Source organism: Podarcis raffonei, chromosome 3, assembly GCF_027172205.1.
Source record: "Podarcis raffonei isolate rPodRaf1 chromosome 3, rPodRaf1.pri, whole genome shotgun sequence".
Classification (NCBI taxonomy): Eukaryota; Metazoa; Chordata; class Lepidosauria; order Squamata; family Lacertidae; genus Podarcis; species Podarcis raffonei.
In genome coordinates, this window is record NC_070604.1 from 31,288,798 (window position 1) to 31,316,619 (window position 27,822).

General features: G+C 46.2%; 2 protein-coding genes across 2 annotated transcripts; one reads left to right on the plus strand and one right to left on the minus strand.

Annotated features, from left to right (window-relative positions):
* The first annotated feature begins 1,699 nt into the window (after positions 1-1,699).
* KLF11 (KLF transcription factor 11) lies at positions 1,700-13,834 on the plus strand. Its single transcript, XM_053380971.1, has 4 exons — positions 1,700-2,098; positions 5,311-5,571; positions 7,103-8,045; positions 9,895-13,834. The coding sequence occupies exons 1-4, from the start codon at positions 2,054-2,056 to the stop codon at positions 10,188-10,190; spliced, it is 1,545 nt and encodes a 514-aa protein (XP_053236946.1). The 5' UTR covers positions 1,700-2,053; the 3' UTR covers positions 10,191-13,834.
* A 1,229-nt stretch (positions 13,835-15,063) lies between these two features.
* On the minus strand, positions 15,064-20,448 carry CYS1 (cystin 1). The gene is made up of 3 exons (XM_053380979.1): positions 20,107-20,448; positions 17,572-17,624; positions 15,064-15,652 (listed from the first exon to the last, which is right to left on the minus strand). Exons 1-3 carry the CDS (start codon positions 20,446-20,448, stop codon positions 15,556-15,558), a joined length of 492 nt encoding a protein of 163 aa, XP_053236954.1. The 3' UTR covers positions 15,064-15,555.
* Positions 20,449-27,822: the final 7,374 nt, after the last annotated feature.

The following is a 27,822-nucleotide window of genomic DNA, read 5'->3' on the forward strand; positions in this document are numbered from 1 at the left end:
CAGCGCAGCACACGGAAACGCCGTTTACCTTCCCGCTATAAAGCGGTACCTATTTATCTACTTGCACTTAGGGGTGCTTTCGAACTGCTAGGTGGGCAGGAGCTGGGACCGAAAGATGGGAGCTCACCCCGCCGTGGGGATTCGAACCGCCGACCATACGATCAGCAAGTCCTAGGCACTGAGGTTTTACCCACAGTGCCTACACAGGCTGTGTAGGCAACCCAAATTAATACATGTAGCATTAGAAAGGCAGGGGGACCACAGATCTCTGCAACAGCACTCCACACACAGAACTAGGATCTATTCCATCCGCAATCATACTGACCCACTTATATCCTTTTAGCTAGGCTCTGGTTACTGCGGAAAAGTCAAGCAGGTGCAATTCCCTTCAAATCAGCTCCCATTTCTGCCAACCGTGCATAGCATGTAGTCACAGGAGTGTGATATAATCCTGGAATTGGGGAATTGGGAGCTTTGTATTACAGTGGTCCTGGCCCTACTTGCAGGACCAAGTCCAAAAAACAGCACTGGGAAAGTGCTTTTCAGCTCCCTGTCAGTTGTGTACTACTGGCTGCTCCCACTCTCTTTTCGGCACCTGCTAAAAACATTTCATTCATGCAAGCCTATCCCTCTAAAATCTGTGGCCTTTTAAACTGTGTGGGGGAAGAGGTATTTTGTCTGTTCATTACAATGGCCATCTGTCATGGATGCTTTAGTTGAGATCCCTGCACTATAGGACTAGTTGACCCTTAGGACCCTTTCCAATTCTACAATTCTGTGTTATTTTTCATATTATAACCTGCCCTGCAGGGCCGCAGTGTAGAAATTTTATACATAAGAATACTCCAGACATGCAGAAGTTGGCATCTCTTTTGCTTTTAGTTTCAATTTCAATTATAACTTGATTTAAGGGGGGTGGGTGGGAGAAATGTTTCAAAGTGGTCTTTTATTCTAATGTTTTATTTTTATGCACGCAAGCAGTACAATATATATATATATTGTGTATATATATTGTATATATATTGTATATATATATATATATATATACACACACACATACATACTGTATAGGTTTTGTCGAATAAATAAAAGCTTTGTATATGTGTTTTTTGTGTGTGGCTTATTTTATTTTTTTAAAAAAAGATTAACCAATAAAAACGGAAAAGACGGGGACCATTCGAAAAGAAGGTGTAACGAGGCTTTTCCTCAGGGCAGGATGGTTCCGCAGAGGAACCACGCCCTTTAACGGCCACTGCGTGGCCGAAACGCAACATCTGGCAATAATAGCGTGTGTGGCGAGAAAGGACAGCGCGTCACGCTCGGCTGCACGATCTCGAGCCGCGGGCGGGGCTGCCAGAAGCGCGCGGCGCTGTTGCTGGGGAGGGGGCGGCGACGCCGTCGACGCTCTCAGCCCGGTCTCTTTGCCGCGCGCGCGCCCTTGCCTCGCAACACGCCCCCTCGCTCTCGTCCCCGCCCCCGCCCCTTCCCGCTCTCACGTCCGGGCATTCCCTGGCTGGCTTGCCGCCTCCCCGCTTACTGACAGCCAGCCGGCCCCGCCCTTCCTCTGGCCCAGCCAGGCTCCTCCCTCCCTCCTTCCCTCCCTCCCTCCTTCTCCTCGCGCCGACCTTTCCCCTAGTTTCCAGAAGGTGGTTCGGCTACTCGGCTCGCCGCCGCGGAACGTGCCCACGAGGGGCCTTTCCTGCTATCAGCATAGCTGCACGAGGCAATCACGCCGCCCGGCGGAGCCCATTGGCCAGCCCGGAGGAAGCTCGTGCTGCGATTGGCGAGCAGCCTCTCCCCCTCCCTCTTCCCCTTTCGTTCTCTCCTCCTCCCTTCGCCCGCCTACCAGCTGCTTTTGCTGTATGGAGTGTTTTGGTGTGTTTCCCTCTGTGTTTTGGCTGCTCGCCTCCCTCGGAGGAGGGAGGGCGGGAGGAGGTAGGTGGGAGGCAGGCAAGCAAGCAAGCAGGCGGAGGAGGAGGAGGAGGAGGAGGCGGTTCTGGCTGCAGCTCTTGCTGGCTTTGTCACATCGCTGCTGCCTGCGGGAGCTTCCACCATGCATACCTCGCCCTGCGCCGAGGCGATGGGAGATGCCCCCGCGGTGAGTACCACTTGCTGCACGGGGCGACGCGCGGGTGGGGGCGCGGATGCAGGGCAAAAAAAACCCAGTCTGCCTCGATTTTACTCCTCGCTTCTGATCCTCCTAGCTTTCCAAAAGGTGCAAACGACTTGAGGTGCATGCGGGGTGTGAGGGGGAGGCACGGATTCCCTGCGTGCGGGGAGGAGGAAGGAGAACAACTATCCTTGCTAGCCTTTCTTATTTATTGCTTTATTTCATCTCGTCACCGCAATCCATGGGTTGCCAAGACGCCAAGGTGATGGGAGCGAGAGATGCGCGTGGCGCTGGGGGGGGGAGCAGCCTTCCTCTCTTATTTTTATTTTATTTCTATGGACTAAACTTATATACCGCTTTTCGCCCGTAGATCCCCGCGCGGTTCCCTGCAAATCCGGGAGGGGTCGTGCCAGCAAAGCCCATTAACGCTAGCCTTTCCTCCGGGCCAGGTCCTTGCTAACTTACCTGGACTTGGTGAAGGCTTATAATGGTGCATAATAGGTTAATGCTGCTCCTTTCCTCCCTCCCTCGCTTCTGGTGACTGGGAACTATGCAAGCATAAGCGTGTGGGATGCCCTGGACGTTTGTCCTTCTTGCGCCACCCCCGATCCTGCCCCAGGTTTATTGGGAAGGAAGTTCTGCTTAGTTTCCACGGAGCAGGCAGACTTGCCAGTCAGTCCAGCCTGCACGAAACTGCTGCTTTGCTGGATCTAGGGTGGTGGTGGTGATGTCTTACACTGACGCACATCGAATAATGTGCATCAGCATGAGTAATCCCAGTGATCCCGCAGTTGCCCGGTTGTTGCATGAGTATTACAGAGATTACAGTAAATGCAGGGAGGAGTGGTCTCGCGGCTTAGGGGAGGTGAGAGCCTCAACCTTTGAGGAGGGTTTCTTTCTTTTGTTAACTTGTGTCATTGCAAAAAAAGAGAGAGAGAGAGTCGTAGCCCCCCACCCCACCCCCGCAGGCAGCCTTTACTTTTGGACCTTGTGGGCAGAGCTACCCCGCCTCACAGGGCTTCCCAGCAGTGGCTCAGCCAGAGACCACCACCCACTTGCTCACATGGCTATTTTGATGCATGACGTCGCCCCACTCCTCCCCCCCCACCCCTGAGCTATATTTGGAGTGGGTGGTTGCTCTGGATCCCATGGGGGGGGGAGAAAGCCTTCCGCCCCATTCCCTCCCTTTTGGAAGGTGGCGCTTCGCTGCCTTCCACCCAATCCACATGGACATCGTCATTTTGCTGATCTGCATGCCGTTTCCTTCCACCCACCCCCCAGTTTTTTAAAAATACTGTTATTAAAGCAAAGGCAGTGCAAGGAAGGGGGGGGGGAGGTCGGTTGGGCAATTGGACCTGCCCTTTGGTAGTGTTCCTTGGAACAGTGAATTGGTGGGGTATTTCCTGCCGTCTTTGTGATGGCTCTGGCTCTGCTTTTGCAGCCCGCTTCTGTTGTGCTGTGTGCCAGCTCATCCAGCTTGCCTCTGCAGTGTCTGGGTGAAAGGAGGTGATTTAAGGACAAGCCGCCAGGCTAAGTTATGGAGCCACGCGTGCCTGCTTGGAAAGCAGACCAAGGCGCGTTGAACTTATTTCCTCCTTCCTTCCGAAGCTTATCAAGCGATTGTCGATTAATAATTGTCACGAACTGCAAGCGAACCTAAAATTCTTCTTCTTAAACGTTTCTCATCTTGGATTCTCTAGCCTTCGAATAGGCTGTCCCCCTCCCCCAAGTTCTTTTAAATCTTTTTGATTTGACACAGATATCTTTTTAGCACCCAAGGAAAATAATGTTCATCAGTTGCAAGCAAATGGAGAATTCCTGCTGGTTTTTAAGCATTTCTCCTCATATTCTGAAATCTTTTACCTCATTAAATGTATCAGTTTCAAGATTGCCCGTCTTACTCCTCTTTATCTCCAGATTCTTTGAGTTCATTTGAGTTTCTTGTGAACTTGTGATACCAATCTGTTAGGTTAGCTTCACATTTCATATTAGCTTTACCATGTGAATAGGTGCTTTCTGTTGGGTTCATTCATTATTATTATTATTATTAGTAGTAGTAGTAGTAGTAGTAGTAGTAGTAGTAAATATATGCACACGGCAGCTCTGCGGCACCTAAGGGAGCGTAATAATTGTCTGTAGGCACTACATGGCTTACTGTCCAGCAGGCTGATTCCACTTTCCTTTTTATTCTGGGCTTCTAATTGCCAGTTTTGAGTGTGAACTGAATAGGGAGTAGAATCCTGTGCACATGTGGGGTTCTAGACTGGTGAAAGGTATTTGCATTGCACTTATTTGCTATAGAGAGATGCTCATGACCAACAAAATATGGTGGCTTTGACCGATACATGAGTCAACCATACTGGGCATTTATTTCAGCGGCCTCTTGTGTTGCCTGTATTTATTACTCTTTTTAAGAAACCATCATTGAACGAAACTGGAGATAAAACGATCCCCTGCCATGTCTCATCTTCCCTGCAGTTTTGGAATATTAACATTAAATACTGTGTCATTCTGGGAAGTCACTTTAGAAAGTTGAAGCAATGCTGCAGATGTTACATCTTCTTGGACCTTTCCCAACACATGCACACATGCGTGTGCACACCCACCCACCCACACCCCTCTCTCTCTGCTATTGCCATGGTGGTGCAGTCTGTGCTAACTGAAGAAAGGAATAACTTTCCTGTGGAAGAGCAAAGTTGGCAGCCAGATTTTGCTTTTTTAATCTCTGGGGGCCTGATCCAATTTGAGTTGCACATAAAAAAGGTATTATTGTGCAACTTGGTTATTCCAGAAGGTGAACAGGATATGTATTTGAATATGCATCACATTCAAAGGAGTGCAATGCAGGAAAGCAGCTGAATTCACCTGTGAATTACTTAGCAATTGATATGCACGTATGCTGAGTCAGCTCATTGGTCAGGCCAGCCTAGTACTGCTTTCACTGACTGGCAGCAGCACTCCCTTGGCTGCCAGTCATTGCTACCTGTTATTATTTTAGCAGGTGATAGATAGAACGTGGAGCTCTGGATGCAGGGAATGTACTGTACTAAGTATTAAGCTATAGCCTTTCTTCTGCTCATGTGTGCCGACTTAGAAACTGGATTGGGACTCTGGTATGTATGATGCCTTTTTTAAAGCAGACAATAGTGCATATGCTTGTTTTCCATGTGACTTACAAACAATGGCTCACTTATCTCTAGGTTGACATTGTGGACATCTATGAATCCATACGTGAACGGCAGCGTCACGACAGTGAAAGGTCTACTTGTAGCACCTTGGAACAGAACGACATAGAAGCAGTAGAGGCACTTGTTTGTATGAGCTCCTGGGGTCAAAGATCACAGAAAGGCGACCTGTTGAAGATAAGGCCTCTTACACCTGTCTCAGATTCAGGTGATTTCTCAATGCACACTGAACCCACGTCTGAGTTGCCTAAGGATTATAACTTTTTATCCACACTGGTAAGGAAAAAACAAACAAACCCTGAAACAAAATGAATTTGCATGGAATCGATATGAATATTTTTAAGAGGAAAGACATGAATATGTCCCCCATTTAATCTGTTAGCAGTAATTTCTTGGTTTGGCTTGAGGGCATTTATTATGCAATAAGCTCTAAGAGAACAGCATACATTTCCACTCACAAGTACAGTTGCTTCAGTTTAGTTAACGATGTGTTTGAGGTTATTTTGGAATAATGCAGTCTTCCCTATCCTAGGATCCTCCAGATGATGATGATTTTATATACACACACACATACACATATATATATATACAGATATACACACACACATATACATATGCACACACACACACACAACACACCGCCCATATGGCTGGGTATCCCCAGCCACTCTGGGCAGCTCCCAACAGAATATGATTGCAAACCTTTTTCAGACCATGGCCCCCTTCCAACCTTGTTTCCTTCCTGTGCCCCTCCCATGCGTGTAGCCGGGGGGGCAGTTGCCCCCCCAAATAAGTAACAGTCAATACAAATCTGAGGTTCTGCTCCGCCAACAAAAGCCTGCCCCCCTAACAAAAATCCTGGCTATGCCCCTGCCTCCCCCCCATCCTACCGGTAGAAAGATAACCATTTAAACGTTTTGTTTTCAAATAGAACATGTTTTATAATTTATCCAAAATGCAATTACACAAAATGATAGGAACATAGTGAAATATTGTTGAAGCCGAAAAACAGAACAATGGAGCTGGAAGGGACCCCAGGGGTCATATTTCTAGTGCAACCCACCTCAACGTAGGAAACTCATCTAAAGCATCCATGACTGATGGCTATTCAACCTCTGCTTAGAAACCTCCAGGGAAGGAGAGTCCAGAACCTCCCGAGGGAGATCCATCTTCCATGTATTAAAACGTAAACAACACTTATTTGACACAGAGGAGGAAACCTACAGATGCAGTCCAAAAGGCGCACAGGGAGTTTTGTATATATGGGAGAATTCTAAAAAGCAAGTGGTCCTCACTGACCTGGTGCAAAAAGATCTTGTCATCCAGAGGAGCCGTGGCTGCCTAGATAAAGCGCTATAGCTCCCCCCCCCCTTACCTGGGAGTAAGGCCCACTGAACTCATTGCAGCTTTCTTCTGAGTAGACACTTGGTTATTTATTACATGCAAGTCAGCAGCACTAGATAACCCCACTCATCAAAGCGCTGGAGTGGATTTCACCCCATGCCTTGCAGAGCCAGGCCGACAGCAGTAAAGACTAAGATGAGCCCCTTCTAGCTAAACTAATCCTTAATGATCTCTCTGGAAGAAACCCAAACCGGGGTCTTTGAATATCATTATGGTTGTCTAAAAATGTTGTGGGGGGGACTTTTGTGTGGGGAAAGTAATAATAATAATAATAATTAATAATAACAATGTGTCTGACTTACACTTACATGTTATAAATATGAAAGGTAGGAATGATCATACCTAAAGTAGTATTTTGGTATATGTATACTACCTCTGCTTCTTTCTCCCCCTTTAAATATAGTGTATGACACCACCCTATAGTCCAGATTTTGTTGAGCCTTCCACAACAGCACCGCTTTTGTCCCAAGCCACTTACTCAAAACCGAGGACAATCAAGACGAACATGTCTGCCTGCCTGATCACTCCTCCAGGTTGTGCTCTTCCTGCACCCAAGCCAGCTGCCCTGAATTTGGGGAGGGAGTCCAGCCAGAAGCCAGCGAGAGCGGAGCAAGTTGCTCCTCAGCGTTGCAGAGCAAGAGCAACCAGCGTGATCCGTCACACCGGGGACAGTGCCGGTTACTCCCACCTTCCTCCTGTGCAAACAAAAGTGGAAGCTGCGTCGGGCGCCAGTGTTTCTGCAGACGGGCATGAGGCGCAAGATGAGAGACATCCCGCAGCCTTGCAAGACTGCGACATTGCGGACAGCATAGATTGCGGCACTTCGCCAGGATGTGAACCTGTGAGGCTTGCTTCGCAGCAAACCCCTTTCCCGAACGCTTGCGAAAGTGACCCGCAGCAGAAGTCCCCCTCGCTGCTAGCCTCCCCGCTCTCTAACCCCCAAGTGATCTGCCAAATGATCCCCTTGGACGGACAAAGAGGTATGGTCCCAGGCTTCCTAAAGCCCTCTGCTCAGATGGCAGCGACGGTCAAACCCATCCTACCCCACACAGCCCCAGTTTCTCAGCCTGTGCTGATGGGGCCTTCAATGCCTCAGGGGACTGTTATGTTGGTTCTTCCGCAGGCTGCTGTTGCCCAGGCGCCTCCTTGCCAACAAACTGTGATGTCTGTTGGGAATACCAAGTTGTTGCCCCTGGCCCCTGCTCCGGTTTTCATTGCTTCTGGCCAAAGCAGCGCACCTCTAATTGACTTTTCCCGGAGGAGAAATTACGTTTGCAACTTCCCGGGCTGCAGGAAGACGTACTTCAAAAGCTCCCACCTCAAAGCCCACCTGCGTACTCATACAGGTATGTATAGAAGAGATGTGGATGTGAACTTCCACTTCTAATCCCCCTGTTGCAGATACTCAGGTGGGGATGTTGTTGCTTAAATAGCCAATAGGGCACTGCACAAACCCAAGAGGGGAAGAGCTGTAGCTCAGTGGCCTTGTATTCAGAAAGTCCCTGGTTTAATCCTTGTTTCTGCAGGTAGGGCTGGGGGAGACGCATGCCTGAAAGCTTTCAGCAGAACAGCCATACGGCCTAGACTAAACTGAGCCAGATCGACCCGTGGTCTGAATTGGTATAATTCAGCTGTGAGCAGTGTTAGATGTATAAGCTAGGCACCAAATGGCTCCTTAAACCAGGGTTACAGTCGCCAAAACAGAACGTCTAGTTGCCATTTGGGGGCAAGGCAGCTCTAAAGTCGTATTTTTCAATACAACTTTTGGTTCCTGAAATTCATTCTGATTGTGCAGGTAAAATATAACAGATAGAATTCTACAGGATCCTTCGCTACTGTGTGAAAACAGGCAAGATCCAAGGATCTCCAGATGGTGGAAACGTCGGGCACCATCCTGGCGCCTTGGCATCGTCACAAGTGGCTGATAGCCAAGTGCAAAATGCACCAGGCTCCTGGTGGATTTCGAAGTTTGCAGAGTACAAAAGAGAGAGAAAAGAAAGCCTATTGGGGTGGCAGTGAGGGTAGACTAAAAGCCCAGAGAGGGCTTAAACGTTCTCAGTGGTCCCAGACGGCTGATTATGGGAAGAGACTGAAAACTGCATGGGAAGGGTAAAATGAGTATGGCCTGAAGGGGACACTGAAGAGAGCTACGGCATACAGTGTTGAAAGTCCCACTCGTATGTCTTTAGTGGTTGTCTAGCTACATGACTGAATATGGACATTTCAGGAGTGTGGAAATAGGAGACTCGATAGTAGAACATTTCTTGCTTAGTGGAGAGGGACTGTTTTAGGAAGACAAAAAGAGGAATGGGGAACCTGCGACTATTCAATGTTGCTGGACTACAAATCCCATGATCTTGCCAGAATATTTACCATGCTGTTTGGGGCTGATGGGAGTTGGAGTCTAGTAACATATGGAAGGCCACTGGTTTTCCCCACCCCCATCACTGGTTTAGAGCTTCTAAGTTTCTTGCATCTGAATGTATAGGTGGAGACTGGGGAACTCCCCCCCCCTCAAAAAAAGCCCCACCCTCTGAATGTTCAGAGGAAAGAGCCACCACATGTGTACAGCTATATGCATGTAGGGTCTTCCTTGTGGTCTGGAGCCCTCTTGGTTCAGGATACAGAAAGTCTGAAGAGAGCCCTAATTGCATTGAGTAGGTCTGAGCAGGTCTACAGGCTTAACTTCTAAGTAAGAACGATAACACTGTGCAGTAAATAGACTGAAGACCTGGTGTAACTTTAGGGAAATGAATTTAAAGAGAAGGGTTATTTCATAACACGGGCCATCATGGGTGTCGTATTCTTTTATCTTGGGGGCGAAAAATACTGACCTTTAGCGTTTTAATTGTAAAGACTAATCCCTTGACGAAAGGGTATGTCCCGGGGTGTGTTGGGAGCAAAGGAGGTATTCTTTTTTTATAAAACTTCTTGCTCTATTTATTCTTTAGAGGAGAAGCCCCCTGACTTCTGTAGTACTCCTTAGTAAGTTCAGATTCAAGAGCCGTTCCTGCAGTTGAATGAATTGCCTCTTGTCTACCTTGGACCTTTCTAATCTGCTATAGAAAAAAAAGCCAGTCCTAAGCTAGAGATGGTTTGTGTGGCAATATATGACCTCTTTGGTAAAACCATCTGTCTTGTTCTTGGGTTCCCTTTGATTCCCCCACCTACCTGCCCATGCTTCCTCCTTTCCAGGAGAGAAACCTTTCACCTGTAGCTGGGAAGGTTGTGACAAGAAGTTTGCCCGCTCCGATGAACTCTCTCGCCACCGCAGAACTCACACAGGGGAGAAGAAGTTTGCATGTCCAGTCTGTGACCGCCGTTTCATGCGCAGTGATCACCTGACGAAACACGCTCGCCGCCACATGACGACAAAGAAAGTGCCCAGCTGGCAGACAGAAGTTGGCAAACTGAACAGAATTGCAACCATGGAGAAGCCTAAGAGTGAGACTCCTTTGAGCATGCTTCTGCCTATGCTGTCTTCTGGCTAGCAGGCCTGCTTTGGAAGATGAACATTTCAAGAGGAACTTGGGTGGTTTCCAAAAAACCAGCTTTGACTGTTTTTTTTGTTGTTGTTGTTTTTTTTAAAGTATCCAAGAGTGGTTGCATTTATATTGTGGAGGAGGAGGAAAATCCTGTAAAGTCTTCTGCCCTCTCTTTTTCCTCCCCATCCCTTCGTATTAAGCCCTATTTATATGTTAACGTTTTATTTCTGTTATCCTTTTGTTTTCTCCAATGCTTTTAGGGCATTCACCAGCACTTGGGGGGAGGAGGGAGAATATTTTTGGTGGAAATGTTGGCAATGGGCTTTGCAAACATATCTTTTCTGTTGAGTTAACAGTGGATGATGAAAAGTGAAACAGGGTGGTTCCCCCCCTCCCCTGGCATTTTAAACTAGTTTTTTTCCCTGTCTTACGAGTTCAGCTGTGGTCTGATCTTGCAAAATCACCCTGTGAGAAGAGTGAAAAGCAACATCAGAGGTACCACTTGGAAATTTATTAATTTTTTTCCTGAACGGAATCCAAACTAATTTGTAATTTCAGAGTGTCTGAACTCCAGTCTAGCAACTGAATCCACTTTAGGATTACCTGCTGTGCCACATTTTAAAGCAGTGTCGTTCTTTCCCAAATGTCTGAATATTGAGGCCTAGGTATTGTTGATGCCTATAAATAGCTCAGGACCAATTTAGGTGCAGCACTGACCATGTGCGTCCCTGCTGGGAAGTCCTAACCTGTGCAGTAATTCCACATGGTCAACTGCACGCTCAAAAGGTTTTAACCCTAGACACCATTCCATAATGCACACCCTCTGTTAGTCAGTTGTTGGCGTGTAAACACGTATGGATTAGTGGATGTGGTACATTGGCTACTTGAAGCTCCTGTATGTGTACAATTGTACAGTGGCAGGGCTTCATATATTCACCACTGCATTCAAATTTGCTTGTGTGAACAAAATCCCATTTGTTGCTTCCCTGCTTGCAGTCTGCTGGTCTGACTTGAGTTGGGTAAGTTTGGTGGACCTTGTTCATGTGTATTTTGTGGCAAAGGAGTGACTTGCTAAAGTGCTCCCTACATTTATTAATTGCAACGTAAGAAGTGACCTTTTAATTTGAGTGCTGGTAACGTTTGGAAGGCTTGGGGGCAGCTTGTCTGTCCGTTGGGACGGTCCTGCCAAACCGCAAGGACTTCTGTATATCCCATCTTCAGAACGGAAGAACTTCCGGATCACATTCCCTTCAGAGTGAAAGTTAAGCATGTCCATCAATATATCCCTTATGACTTCAGTGGGGAAAATAAGTGCCTAGCTTTGGATTATGCCCTTGATCTCTTAATAGTAATGAGTATAACGACCCCTTAAGGGAAATGCCCAAACCACATTGAGCTATTGTTTTGATCTAAATAAAGTCGGGGGAGGATTTATGATTTGAAGTAAAGGCTGAAAATGCAATGCCTGCATAACCATTTTTATAATCATCCAAGCAAACATTTGAAAATCTGATCAATGACACAACCACAACAGACAGCACCTTAAATAATTCTCACTTGAGTAGTTCATAGGTAAAGAGGATAAACAAGGCAACAGAAGCAATTGGACATTCAGGGTTCAGTACTCAAATCGGCTCCTGTCTTGCCACTTTCAAAATGTGCTGGGTTTATAATGGGAAATTGCTGACTGGCAACAGATTGTTCCAGATCAACAATTCGTTTCTCACAAAAGTGACCCAAATATTCTTAGCTTTGGAGCAAAAGCGCTTTGTGGAGATGTTAACTGCTGTTGTTGTGGTCTCCTTTTCCACAGCACATTGGATGAGTGAAATGAAAGGACGGCTGATGGAAGAGAACTAAAATTAAGGGTGGACCATTCAGCTGCCATTTCACATGATTTGCTCGATTCTGTATACATAATATTTAATCAAGCTGAGATAATTGTTCTAATGATGACGAGAAAGCATGATCAGATGTGTATGTATATATGTGTGTGTGGAATAAGTAATATCTGACACTTCATTGGTATCTGAAACTAGGTAGACCTCTCGCAGCTGGAATCTCAACCTGATCTCTTTATTATTCAGCCAAGATTGCAGTGCATTTGCCAATTTGTGTTGGAGCCATTGGAAAATATTTCCACAGATGGTGGGAGTTTACTTGGAAACACATCTGGAGTAAGTGGCTTGAGAAATGCAGTTCTAAAACACCTGCACCAACGTACCCTCAGTTTCAGCACAATGACTAGGGCAGGGAGATGGTATGCGTGGCCCTCCTGATGTTGTTAGACTCCAGCTCCCATCAGCCCCAACCAGCATGACCAGAGGCCAGAGATTATAGGAGTTGCAGTCCAACAATATCTGCATGGGTGGCTTGGGCAGTACTGTTGAATAGGTTTGCCAGTATCTGCTTTTGTACCTCCGACAGCAGCCTGATCTGCAGAAATCAAGAAAGTGAAACTCACCCTAGCACTTCATTCGCATGCTATGAAGACCTTCAGCTGCTAAATTTCTGCAAGTCAGGGGCAGGATCTCTGCCAAGAAAAAAGAGACTGGTTGGCAACTCTACCAGCATCACATCATATGTTGGGAGCCTGCAGAGCCACTGCAATCAGTTTGCCCATTTTAAGCATTTATCTACCTCCCTGTCCATTATTGACAACTAACGTTCATGAAGTTGACCATAACAGACGCACCCAATTTTCTCTTTTTAAAAAAAGTAGCCATGGTCATGGATATGGGAATTATGCATTGAAAGATTCTCATCAATTTAAACCAATCTGGCCTATATTCCCAATTCAAGTATATTGGAAGCAGGCGGACTTTGAAATTGATGTTAAACCAATGCTGTCGCATTGTGTGAGCTACCAAGCCTATTGCAGTTTCCAACGGTACATTATGGCTTGGCAGGTGATTAAGCAGATGGAAAGGATAGGAAGTTTCCAGGAAGTTCTCCTAGGTGAGTGGACTGCATTTGATGGGTCACTAGTTCTGCACGCATGGAATGTTACCCATACTGCACCTTACTGTATTTGTGTGTTTGATTTACTATAAATAATAAACTTTATTTCACGAGCCAGCAGATCTGTGGCTCCTCTGAAACATGTTAGAAGGTGCAAGATGAGTATGAATAGGTTTTTTCCCCTTCACTTTATGGTCACCTAATTGAACAAAAATGAATATTATACACGTTCAATGTTAAAAAAAGGAACTGGTGAGAAGACAAGCTACATGGCAGAAATGCAATGTATATAAAACCAAAATGCAACAACTTGATTCGTCTGGAACCACTGTCTCTGCCCCTTTCTGACAATATGCAGACGCAATAGTCCATTTTTCTCTGGTTTAATTCCATTGAAGTTCATCAAAAGTTGCCAGAAGTCAAAAGATTTCCCTTGTGCAATTGCGAGGCTTTTCAAAAAGTTTCCTAATTCTCCCCCCCTCCCTATGCTGATTATTACCTGACTTAAGATTATGGGAATTTATGTTTGGTGTAGTAAAATATTGTGCCTAATATTTTATAAACCTTGTTTTGTCTTTCTGTTCATTTTATTGTGGGATTCCTGTATTTGTGTGTATATGCAAATATTGTTTGTATTCCTTCAAGGGCTGCATTGTAATCCCTCTTCTAGTAAAGTGAATATTTGCATAGATGGTTTTGCCGTTTTTCCTCCCCTCTGACAGCTCTCCTTTTACCGCAAAACAATAGGGAAAGAGGAGAAAGCAACGTTTTTCTTGGCTGATACGAATGCTTTGCATTTACACCACACTTTGAAACACTCAAAAGTGCTTCGCATGAACAACATCTGCAGAATATTGCAGTCAACCCTGATGCAACCAAACCTTTGCAGCAGCAAAGAGTATTGAAAACAAGGATTAGGCATGACCAGCCGATAGCATCTTGTGCACAAATCCTCACAAATGCACAATAGAAAGGGTGTCTGGAAGGGGGCCCTTTGAGAGATGAATGGGACCATTAAGATGATGAAAGGGTATATGTTTTGGCAAGGGAAGCTGGCTGCCATCTGGAACAAGTGGCTCTCATTCTAAAGGAAAAGGTTCCTGGGGAAATCCGCCAACCACTTGACTTGAGTGGGCATGTTTTCAAAGCAGCGTACGTGGCTCTATCCGCCTCAGCTGATTTTTGCAGGGGATTTCCTGTTTCAAAAAACAGACTGACAGAAGAATGGCATGTGCATCCCAGAAGGTTTCCATAGTGCGATGGCCCTTGGTTGCTTCCTCTGCGCTTCGGAGGCTTCGCGTTGCTATCACCGAAGCCAAGGAGCCTGGATTCGCTCCATAGGACGCACACACATTTCCCCTTAATTTTTGGAGGGGAAAAAGTGTGTCCTATAGAGCGAAAAATACGGTAACTTGTAAAAAAATATGGAAGCTGCATGATGTGTACATATTTGTAAAAAAAAAAGATAAAAGAACAGGAAGTACAGGTACCACCCAAAGTTAAAATCTAGCCTCTGGCATTTGCTGTATGAGCACTGGATTACATTATGAATACACATAGTGTTTAAGCTTTATGCCAATGTTTCATTAGCATTTGTGTTTTAAGCTTGCCTAATCCTGTAAGATTTTCTCCAGCACCTCTGCTGTTGAACCTCAAATAGAATTTTCTTTTAATTTGAACAAGAAGAACCTACAAGAAGAACTATGTCCAGCACCAGCAAAAGGCAGAGGCAGGAGAAATCGGAAGCAAAGAGCATCTTATGGTGTCATTTAAACTGTCCACAGAAAAGGCGAGGAAATAGTGCCTGCTTTAATATTGTTAAGAGCTAGCATTTAGCTTGGATGCATGGCTGGTAAATTTCCTTCCAATTCATTCCACTGACCACGGAAAATCTTATAACTACAAGAGGCTGGTACAATTTGCTGGGAATATATGCTTTAATAATATATAGGTTAGTGCTTGGGGTCTGACAGGATCAAAGATGGCCCACAGGAAAGGCAAAAGTGCAGACAGTCGAAAACAACCATTCAAGTCCCTTGCTGCATGTCTCCCAAGACACTGAGGACAATGGTGATGGTGCCTTCATAAATCCGGGAAAACTTGACAGTCTGCCTGTAGGTGCACCAGCTTTGGAGATGTATTTTCCCAAATGGGCACAACTGAGTCCCTATAAGGCCACATCCTGACATAATGGCAGAGAGAGCTCTGCAGAAGCTTCTCCAGGCTGTTTGAGGATTCTACCAGCCTTCTTGGATGGTGCCATGCCTTCTTCTCCGCTCTTGCTTTCCCCATCCCTCCCCACCCCATCCCAGAGAAAACACCTTTCTGAGAAATACCACTGCAGCTTCAACTATCTCGCCCCATAGTGAGCTTGTTCACAAGGCACTGTTGGCACAGCCCACAATCGGCTTCAGCGACAGTATTCCTGCTCAATCGTTGCCATCAGCTCCTCTTCGGAGTAATCGTAGGATATCTTGGCCTGCCTCTCAAGCTTCTTCAGTGGCAGCCTGTAGAAATAATAATAATAATAATAATAATAATAATAATAATAATAATAATAATAATAATACAAACTATAGTCAATATGCAAAACTAAATGAAGGAGAGGCCAAATTTTTCTGCACCCCAATAGCAAAATGTTATTTCTGCACAGACCCCATTTTTAAAAACTTTGAATAGCTTTTGTCTCCTATCCACCCAATGCTTTTAAAAATAAATATTTATCCAGAATATTTACACCCCACCTTGAAATGCTAAATAAAATTGAGCTCAGAACAAAAGGAGGAACTTTTTGAAAGGGAAATGTGTCTGTATGTGTGGAAGAGGTGGAAATATATCCTCTGGGATCTGGGCACATTTAATTTAACTAAGGGAGAAGTAATGCAAATTGTAAGGACAGCAGTACTAACAAGGGAAGGGAAAGAATTGTTCTGGAATAATAAATATCAAGCTAAAACAAAATTGTATTAAAGGAACCTCTTCAATTAAACATCAGTAAGCCTATATATATATAGGCATATATATATATGGGACTCGGGTGGCGCTGTGGGTTAAACCACAGAGCCTAGGGCTTGCCGATCAGAAGGTCGGCGGTTCCCGTTGCTCGGTCCCTGCTCCTGTCAACCTAGCAGTTCGAAAGCACGTCAAAGTGCAAGTAGATAAATAGGTACCACTCCGGCAGGAAGGTAAACGGTGTTTCTGTGCGCTGCTCTGGTTTGCCAGAAGCGGCTTAGTCATGCTGGCCACATGACCCGGAAGCTGTACACTGGCTCCCTCGGCCAATAAAGCGAGATGAGCGCCGCAACCCCAGAGTCGTCCGCGACTGGACCTAATGGTCAGGGATCCCTTTACCTTTAAGCGTATAAATAAAAGACAGGTGCTTTCCTTCTTTAGCAAGAGGTGCAGAACTGTAGTGAAAATGCTTGAAAGGCAATTCTAGACCTTTCCCTGTCCTGTTCTAGAAGCAAATGGAAGGCTGCATCACACAGCAGAGTGATATATATTTTTTAAGGCAAAGACATTGGGTGCTATGAATAATTATTTTCAAATTTCCCAACACGCTTCTTGAGAAAACGGCTGTCCCTACTTAGGGGAACTCACTCAACATCTAAATTAAGGCAACCAAATTCTGATGACGTTTGGTCTCCTCCAGTTTGCCTCAGGGTGAGTGGACTTCCCCACACTTGCACAAGGATAAAAATAACAGCATTCCAATCAGGCTTCATGGCCATTAAAAAGCTGAACCTTTCCTATGTGCCTATAATATGCAGGGTGTGGGTGTGTGTTGGTTCCCAGACTGATAAGCAAAAGATGAACTATATTAAGGTTACCAGATTTTTTTCAAATGAATCCAGGGACACTTTTCAACTTCAGTAGGAATGAAAGGATTTTATCAGGGGACTGATTTGTAAATCCGGGGACTGTCCCCGGGAAACGGGGACGTCTGGTAACCTTAAACTATATAGGTGGAAATGGTGCCCTTTTCTGCAAAGGAGAATAATGATGCTCTCGCTTCCATCATGGGCTGAAAGCCAATTCCTCACAGCAGGACTCCTTTGCCTCAGAGGTCCTCAGTGGGAGCTGTTGCCTGGCAACCGCCAACAAGGAAAGGCTTGCCTTCATCATGGGATGGAGCGAAATCCGGCTCCTCAGACCCACTCCCTTGCTCCAGATGACCTCAGTGGGCAGTACCAGGAAAGACGAAGGATGAGCACACGGAAATGCCACCTGAGTAATCCTGCTGCCACCAGAGGGCCATTTCTGTTCCTGGTACCAGATTTTAATGCCCCCCCCCTTTTTATTGACAGAATCTTTTGTAAGCTGCTTTGATAGCTTCCTGGGGTTCTGAGGTGGGATAGAAGTATTCTGTAAAAACAAAACAATGCCCACGGTTGAAAGGATTGTAATTTGAATTCAGGCAACTTACTGGTTGGCAAAGTTGTTGCTCTCTAGACCTGGAGTGGATCTTGCTGAAAAGACCTGGAAACAAATCAACAGGACATCATGGGTGACACACAATGAAAAGTCAAATTCGCTGAAGTTTGTGCTCCTTTGTGCACAGGGAAGATGGGAGTGGTAATTTTCTGTGGTTTATCTCTGATCTCTTAACCGCGATTAAGTGAGAGCTGAGGAACTGTGTTGCACCTGTTTTGTATTCAGGAACAATGAATTAAGTGTGCATCTGCAGCATCCAGACCCCCCTCTTTTGTCTGTTGACTTAGCAGATATCCTGCTGCAGGATTCTATTTTAGAGCCCTGCCAGGGAAAGATCCCTGTAACATTACCCAAACCTGAAAGGAGTTTCAATTACAACACAATCTCAACAGTGTGTCATTATTTTCCTGTAATACCTGTCCTCCTTTTTTCTGCCACTATGCACTCTTAAACATAGTGAAGAGACCCAACATTACATCCGTGACAGTCCCACCACCACCCCAAAAATTGCCAGTCATAGCGCAGAGCCTATTAAATACACTGATGCTGTTGCATAATTTCTATTCGTTTCAGCAGGTCTTGTGCAGGAGAGATCCCTGTGGCACTGTGCTTTAAAAAAGTTTTCATATGAAACCACAGAATGGCTGGTTTGTCACACACCAAATCAGGGCACAGCCAGGAATGGTTAAGCAGGTAAGCCACAAGATGGCATTGTTTCACTTAACACTATAGCAAACAGAGTATTTTTCATAAAACTAGACTTTAAAGGAGTGCTGAGGCTTTGTGCACATTACCAACACAAAACAGCTAGGTTCTTCTTTCTCAATTTGGATCAAAGCTGGTCAAAATGCACTATTTCGTTAAAAAATGACATGATAAACATGCATACACTGTTGCCACCCTCCAGACGTCCCATGTAAGGGGCACATGGAGAAGGACCTCAGGTGATGATCACAGGCTCTGGGTCAGTTCATGTGGGGTGAGACGGTTCTTACTAACTAGCTCATTCTTACGCATTTACCTCTGTCATATTTTCAAACACAGGGCCCCTGTGGACCACAAGTATGCCAATCCTCTGAGTTCTAGCCATGCAAAACGCCTTTCTGAAAGCAATTCCTAGGTCACCTCCAGAGCCAGACGACCTGCTTATTGAACATTCAACCCAAAGTTTGTGGGAAAGTTCAACAATGTGGGTGTTTCTTCAGCATCTGTCCTTGTTTGTTTGAGGGGAAGGTACAGTGGTACCTCGGGTTACATACGCTTCAGGTTACATACCGCTTCAGGTTACACACGCTTGAGGTTACACACTCCACTAAGCCAGAAATAGTACTTCAGGTTAAGAACTTTGCTTCAGGATAAGAACAGAAATCTGGCTCCGGCAGCGCAGCGGCAGCAGGAGGCCCCATTAGCTAAAGTGGTGCTTCAGGTTAAGAACAGTTTCAGGCTAAGTACGGACCTCCGGAACGAATTAAGTACTTAACCCGAGGTACCACTGTATTATGATGGGGAATAGCTTTGTGACAGAGCTGTTGGGCTCCCTTGGAAGGTGGTGCACTCGCCTTCCAGGGAGGTTCCAAAGCAGAGATTAGGTGCTTCAGTTGAGATTTCTGCTTTGCAGCAGGGGGCCAACTTGAATAAAATATTGAAGGGGGGGAAGCCCCGTCCCGCATAATCAATCACAAGACGCAGTGCACATACACTATTTGAATGGCAATGCCCATCAAATCTGAAGGCGTCCGGCCCCCACAAATATTTTAATGGGGGGGGTGTCGAAGACCCCTCGGCCGTCAGGAGTTGGCTCTTGTGCTTGCAGGGGTTTGGACTAGATCACCCTCGGGCTCCCTCACAATTCTATGATTCCAGGCAGCGTCGAATCATTTGTTATCCCGCTTTCCAGCACGCCAGGCCGCTTCAGAAAGCGCGCTGCGCAAGCGACCCACAGCAAGCAGAATTTGCGCGTCTCGGCTTTGCGGCTGCGGGACAGACTCCCACCCCCCAAAACACAGCTGCCTGGAAGCGCCCTTAAGACAGTGCATATGCCAATAAGGCGCGCGCTTTCTTCCAGGACCTTGCTCCCTCTGCCAGACCTACCAAAAGTCCCTATTTTCCAGGGACAGCCCCAGATTTACTGAAGGTTATTCATTTGATCCTGGGATGTCCAGCTTTTCTTTAGGACGTTCCTATTTCCACTGCAGAAATGCTGGAGGACATGGAGTCATACAAGCCTCCCCCCCCCCCCAGCCAAGGAGATGAGTAAACTAGACAACCTTTAGAAGACATCCGAAGGCAGCTCTGTACATGGATATTTTTTTTTAACGATTGGAAGCCGCCCAGAGTGGCTTGGGGCAACCCCGTCAGACGGGACGAATATAAATAATAAAACGATCACCATTCTTATTGGGGAATAGGACGTCCCTATTTGCATCGGAGAAATATTGCCCGCCCGTCTACTAGTTGCTCAGCTCGCTTTTCCAAAAACCCTGGACGCGCCGTCTCGCCTCCCCACCGACCTGCAGCACCGCCTTACCTCCTCGCCGCTGCCCTCTGCCGGGCGGGAGCAGCCATCCCCGGCGGCCTCGAGGAGGAGGGGGCGGCGGCGGCGTCGCCCCGTCGGCTGCCCGAGCCCTTCGTCGCCGCACTCCTCCAGCACCCGGTCCAGAAGCTCCGAGTCTGAGTCGGACTCGCCCGCCGACGGTGAGGTGGTGGCGCGCGCCGGCGTTTGGCTGTAGCACCTGGGCTCCGCGCCCTGCTCCTCCTCTGCTCGGCCCTGCCTGGCGGGGGCGCTGATGCTCCCGCTGCCCCGGCCGGGGCCACGCCAAGGCTTCACCAAGCTGCGCCCTTTCCCCGGCCTGCTGCTGCCCGTGCCCATCGCGGGGTCGCCTCGCCGCAGCCCGGCTGTGTGGCTCGCGGCCGCCCCTGCCTAGCGCTGCTGCTCCGGCAGACCCATCGTTCGGGTTCCAGAGCTCAACTGTTGCTGGGGCTTGGCGGGCGGAGGCAGAGGGCGGGTGGGATCCTGGCTCCTCGCCTCGTCCTTGGAAAAATATATATATATCTTTCCCTTGATCACAAAGTTAAGCGTTTTTGTTTATAACTTAAGGACGAAAACGGTAGCAAGCAAAGGAGCTGGAAATCCAGCTCCGGCTTAAAGCAAGAAAAGCGAAGTTGGAATTATTTTCAGCCCTCCCTTCCCTTCCTCCCTCCCCCCCTTTTTTAATTCCAAGAATTTGGCCTTGAAAGAAACCAAATGGGTGTAACCTCCTTCCTCAGAATGAGGTTGGTTTCAAAAATAGTCTCTGGGCAAATATTCTTAAACGAGTATTTTTCAACACATGTGCTTATATGCCTTTAGTCTTCATGATATATAGATGTACGGAAAGGCAACCCTCACAAATCATATATGTGGTGGATTCTTGGTGACTTGAAAACCGCTTCAAAATAAACAGATTCCTGGGATCTGGAGCAAACACTGTGGAAAGTATTCAAAGGGTCCAAACCGCAGCTCAGCCTCTCCTTCTCTCTCTCTCTCTTGTATTCCCAAGTGCTCCAAAATACATTTCCTTTTAAAAGCAACATAGCAACTCAGCTGTTTAACATCTTTAAAATACTGCCAACCTATCTGTTAATCATATCTACTAGGGTGAATTGCAGAATTATTTGGTTAGACGTGCTGTTCCATTTGGACCACTGGAATGACTGCTCCCATCTTGATAAGACTGAAGCTCTAAGCCAAGATGGGGGACCTTCAAGGGGCAGGGGCCATACCCAGCCCTTCAGACCTCTCTCTGTGGCCCTTGGGACAACAAAATCCCCTCCCCTGCCACACCCTCTCTCCCCAGGCCACATTCCTCAGCAACACTTCATTACACCTTCCTGAAGTTTTTTTCTTGGTTGATAACATCCTTGAACTCTGGCCGGCTAAACCAAGTGAGGGTCGCCAATGGGTCTCAAACCCTCAGTGGGTTAGGGGATTCCCCTGCATGTGAAGACGAGCTCCGACGGATTGAGTGGACGAGACCAATAGTGGGTCCAATGGTCAAGAAGGCGGTTTCTGCATGTGCTGTAGTGGGAGGTGAGGGGCAGATGGGGCTCGCCAACCTGGGAAGGTAGCCCATCTAGGAGAAGGAAAACTCCAATCCTAAACTTCCGCTGCCTTGCAGGATATCTTCGGGAGAAGAAAAGGTAAGGAGTAAGCCCTACACCAGGGGTCAGCAAACTTTTTCAGCAGGGGGCCGGTCCACTGTCCCTCAGGCCTTGTGGGGGGCCGGACTATATTTTGAAGGAAAAAAATGAACGAATTCCTATGCCCCACAAAGATGCATTTTAAATAAAAGCACACATTCTACTCATGTAAAAACGCGCTGATTCCTGGCTGTATTTGGAAGGCGATTGGGCCTTAGTTTGCCTACCCATCTCCTACACAAATCCAGAGAGGAGTCCCTAAGGCAGTTAGATGGTGGCTAGTAAGCCTCCTTCTGGGAATTCAGGCAGCCAAGCTGGTGCCAAACATATTGCTTTGATTTCCTTGTCATCTGGGCAGTTCCGGGAGCAAGCAAATAGGAAATGCATCAACCCCCCCCAAAAAAAGAGGTCTAGGGAGAGATTTGCATAAAATTTGCACATGATTTGTATGTACAGCTGCAACTTTAGAAATAATTGGTATAATTTAAACAAAAATGTGTTTTGCTATAGCAGGAAAGGCTATGACCATATGAACTGTGTGCCTGCCCAGTCCACTGCTATGACGGGCAACTTCAACCATCACGCTATGCCTCCATTCTCATAATTCTTAATCTTGAAAATGGACCTGGGAAGAGCAGCCTTTCAAACAGAGGACTCCTTCAAATAGAAGGAGGTTCTCTATAAAGCAGGGCACATGGCCACTCTAGAAGTAAACCTCACTTGCTCCTTAGTAACTGCTTCAGGTTCCAGCCATGTCTAATGGTGTGTTAGATTATGGCCAGGTCTGTTTCATAACCCCATGCATGTTAGCGTTGTTGCTAGCTAAAATTGGTTTTAGATGATGAGAGCTTTCCTTTTCTGAGTGATTTGAAGTATGTTAAGATATACTTCAAAAAAAGAGGAGTTGCTGTGCTCTGGAAGTCTTGCTGCATTTACTTCATCCTTTGCCGTTAGAACAAGTTCTCCTGGACTGCTGCAGTGCCTTTTCTGCACAGGGTTGATTGGCTAGCAACTGTGTCATCCCAAATGGAAGATTCATGGCAATTTAAAAAGCTATTCTTTTGAAAATAATAACAAGTAGGACATAGAACAAAATGTTCCAGTATATCTTCCCCACTTCCTACCAGGAGCAGTCCAGGGCACTGGTGCACTCCTCCAGGATACTATGGCTACATACCAGGCCCGGCCCACTGATGAGACAAGGTGAGGTGCTTGCCTCAGGCAACAGAAGCCCAAGAAGCAATGCTTGCCTCATAAACCCACCTACCAGCAGACAAGCGGGACCAGCAGCGGCATCTGTTCCCTGCAAAATCTCTCGGAAATCGCACAAGATCTCGCTGACTGTGAGGTTTTTAAGCAGAGGATGGGTGGCCACCTGTCATGGATACCTTATCTGAGACTCCTGCATTGCAGAGGGTTGGACTAGATGACCCTTGGAGTCCATTCCAACTCTACAATTCTGTGAAGATATGCCAGCCCTAGGAAAACACAACAGTTCAACTGTCAATTTGGCGAAACTATCCTGATTAAAATCTCCATAACCACCTCAGAATTTGACCCAAGGTCGGTGGAAGTTGCTGTGCATATTGTAAACTTGCCCCTATATAAATTGCCATCAATGTGTCCCATCCCCCGCCCATTCAGCACACATGGATGTGTTTTTAGGGCCCCCATGTCCCCTTTCTGCGGTACAATGATCTCTCGATCTAATTTATTGTTGGCCTGTAAAACAAACTTTCCTGTTTCTTCCCCAATGCTATGGTTGCTTAGGCAACTCAGGGGCTTCAGATGGCAATTCCTTTTGTGCGGCACATTCCTCTCCAAATAGCACAGCCCCCACAGATTAGCAATTTCCCTGCCTTTTTAGCCATGAAGAACGAGCAAAGTCTGCCCCATCTTTTCTGTCAGCGGCATTGACCCTGTGCCAAGCTGAGGTTAATGTTTGCTGACTCTCTCCCGCTGGAATGTAAACAAGAGGATAAAAAAACAGGATTTGACTAACCTCTCTCTTCTGAGATTGCTAGAGGTGGCAATATTGCTTCCTAGAGTACTGGCAGAAACAAGAACAGGCCCTTCTAGTCATTCTTATTAGTCTTCAGAAAACAAAAGGAATTAAAATGCAACATAGAAGAGTGGCTTTCCTGGCCTCTTCCAAATACTTTCAGCCAGTTCTCCTCTGAAAATAACATCCCCCAATTTTGAGGCAAGCTTCCCAGTTCGGAAGGAAGCGTCCCAAACTCTGTTTTTTGAGACTCAGACGGATGTGGCCTGTTTGAATTACTTCACATTTTGACACAAGGGAAACTTCTCTGATATAAAAGAACTTTTCAATCCTCTGCAGTTTTTCCTGCAAAATAAACGGCAGCTTCTGATACTGCCAAGTTTTGGACTATTACTGTAGCGTAGGCTGGTTCAGCAGCAAAAAAATCCTCCATGCAGTGTGACCCCCACGAATGCTGTAAAATGCTGGAAAAAGCACCATGAGTTTTGAGTTGCTCTCCACAGTGGCTATTCACATGAGCACATTTTCTACAGTTGCCCTGCTCCTGCGAATTGCTACTGGAAAGTGTGTCTGAGGGCACTTCCAGACTGTCACTGTCCTTTCACACAGGATTCAGTCGCACAGCGGCAAATTCAGTTTGCACAATCTACATACGGTAAGTTGATTTGGATCTCGTGCACAACAAACCTGCTCAAACTTTTTGCAATGGGCACTGTGGAGGTAACGTTTGCTTGCTGCAATATTTTCTAACCTCTTCGCGAATGAATCAGGATGAACGCCCAATAAACAGGTCATACGGAAAGCAATATTTGCCAGGAATTTTTCTCCCCTCCATGCAGCTGCATTCCTGACAGCTCACCATATGGAGGATTTTCTAGCCCGGTAAAACTGTTCTGCTAGCGGAAAGTTCTCTTTCAGCTCTCTTGTCAAATAACGTCTTAAGAATTATACTTTTGAAGTAAGGAAAGGTTTGAGTATCACCATGACCAAGCCCTTCAACAACATTCTCAGGGCAGTTTGCAAAAATTAGTTTACCTAGGCGTTTCCAGGCAATTATTGCTGTTTTGGGGTGGGATTCAATCACATACCAGAAAATTAAGGTTGCACGATCATGGTTGAATGGGAGCTCTTGTGCAACAAGCTCCTTCCCTCCTCTGAAAAAAACCAACCAGACATTTTGCAATACTGAAAATGACAGGTAAATGAACTGAAAATTGTGGGAAAGCCCTTGCCTGGTGCAGCATTGTATAACCAAACAAATCTGAACGGATGCTCAATAGATAGCTGGCATGATCTAACCTCCCTGCACACTTTGTGCAAACAAGCCAGGATCAATGAGCAATAAGCCGACCACCTGGAAACAATCTTACTTACATAATTTGCATCCTACATCTTCAACATAAATCATTGGGTGGGCATAGTTCACTGATATGTAGACGAGGAGGACCTTTTTCACAACAAAGGCCACACACGCCTCTCCCATCTATGCAAAACAGGGTCCTTATCAGTGCTCAATGACCTATTCCAGCCAGGCAAAAACACTCCAGGAGGATGTGAAGCAAGGCTGGCGAGAGGTGTGGGCTGGGAAAGAGGGTGCAGCTGGTGGTGAGGCCTGTGGGGAGTCCCAAGGTCAGAGATGCCTGAAGAGCTGGATACGGCCCCCAGGCCCCCCCTTTTTCCTTTTGTGTCATATATTTTAGATTGTACTCCTGAGAGTGGTGACTGTCTTGTATTTATCTATCTGTAAGCTGCTCTGAGAGCCTCTGTAGCTGAAAACCTGGGTTTAAAAAAACCCTTAAATTCCACAAAACTCATGCACTGCATTTCGTATCTGCTTGGAAGCAAGTCCCACTGAGTTCAGCAAAGGCTTATTCCCATGGAAGTGCAAACAGGACTGCAGCCTTAAGGGTTGAGCCCCTTTTCCTTGACTTCAACAATCTGCGGCTTGGTAGCATTTTGAACATAAAAGAGGAAAACAGCCACACATTTGGTTTTTCAGACTGGTAACAAAACAGTGGATTAGCTAACAGAAGAATAGCTTTCCTGTTACTGAGTACCTTGAACACTGTCATTCTTCACTGAACACAGTTTATTTATTAATCCAACCTCCTAACTTGTGTCTGCACAGGGAAAGCCACTTTGAGTGGAAAAACAAAAGGTGTCTGGCATTTGCAGCTGAATGGACTTCATCCAGATTTTTAGGGGCACACCATGCCTAAAAACCAATCAAACTCTTTCCAAAGATGATATTAACAAACACTGATTTACTTGATTGGGGAGGGCAGCTGCCCCCCTGCCCCTCCTTGGCTATGCCAGGGTCTCGTTGACAATCACTCCCATATTTTGGAATTATTTGCCTTCTGAGTCTCTGTTGACTCCCAGTCTTGCTGGGTTTCATTCTTCACTTATCTGCTGAACCAGCCCAATATATAATGCAGCAGTGGCTAACGCCATGGGCCAGATCCTGCATACAAAGCCCCAGAAAGTACCCTCCAGGCCACCTCCCCAGGTTTCCCCCAGATTTATCTCCCAAGTGCTCTACCTGATCTTTAGAGATTGGTCTCCAAATATCAGGCAGAGTGCTGTATCTCCTGAATTCAGATCCTCTCTCAAGAGTAACAGAAAGTCTATTTTATTTCACAACTTAGCACTAAGCACCACATTATAATGCAGGCATGCAAACCAATATGCCTTTAAAATGACCCGGAGGGTGTGTATCATGTGTAAAAGAGGGGACAAACCTTTGAAAGGTTTTGTTTCTCTCCTGCTAGGGGGCAGCATTGTCATGAATACAGTAAATACTTAACTATTCCATGCTTTTATGCAGGTGGGTGGCAGTGGGAAGCTAAGTTAAATACATTTGATGTACTTAACACCTTCTTTACCATGACCAGGCAACACCCAGCCACTAAAACAAGTTCCTGTTTCTAATAATACCTAGCAGGGTCCTCTACAAGTGAGAGGCGGTATCATCAGTTACAGAAGCAGAGAATCCTCAAGGCTATGCCTCTCTTTCCTGTTCAACAGTCTAGCAGCCTCCAGTTGCAGTTCTTACCCCACTCAACACTCTGAATTTCTTCTGCAAGTTTAGAACCACCTTCATCATTTTCTTTGCAAAGCTTGATTATCCTCGCTAGATTGCCCATGCTATGTAAACAAGTGGGTCAGCTGGAGGCGTAGGCAGGTTTGATGCAGAGGAAAAAAACAATTACCCTTTCAACTTCTTTCTTTACGGCACTGGGCATTTTTTTCTTTCCAGTGTGAAGTCAAATGACAAAGGAAGGTGAAATGTTTAACGTGGTCGCTGAAGCACTAGACTAGAGCATACATTACACGTTCTGGCCAACTAGAGGTTCAGCCAGGGAAATGCTTATCTGGCTTGTGAACTGCATCTTGAATTACACAAACATGTGCAGTCATATATCTGTGCCCATTTTAAGACAAGAGCAAAGGTTTATACATGTTCATGCGTTACAATGTGAACACGTGGAGAGCATGTGTGATGAATTAACATGGACCTCAAATGTAACTCCTTAATGCAGGTCTAATAAGGGATGGCATTTTGAATCTGGCTCAATAGGGAACCCTTTTTAAAAGAGCAAAATGGATGAAGTTAAGAGAATACAATAAAAACAAAACAAAACACTCATTTCATTTTATTGTTATTGTTAGCTTTTCTATTTTTCTGTATTCTCTGTTTTTGTTTAATAGTTACACACCCACCCACCATGCTATTGTTTTTAGGATTCGGTAAAGCGTATGTTTCTGTCATTGCAGTGGGATCATAAAGTTATGAGTTTACCTGAGCCGAGACATTTGTTTGAGAGTGCAAAACCCATCCACACATCCGCACCAAACATTTAAAGCAGATTGTTGTTCGTTTAGTTGTGTCCGACTCTTCGTGACCCCATGGACCAGAGCACGCCAGGCACTCCTGTCTTCCACTGCCTCCCGTAGTTTGGTCAAACTCATGCTGGTAGCTTCGAGAACACTCGTCCTCTGTCGTCCCCTTCTCCTTGTGCCCTCCATCTTTCCCAACAACAGGGTCTTTTCCAGGGAGTC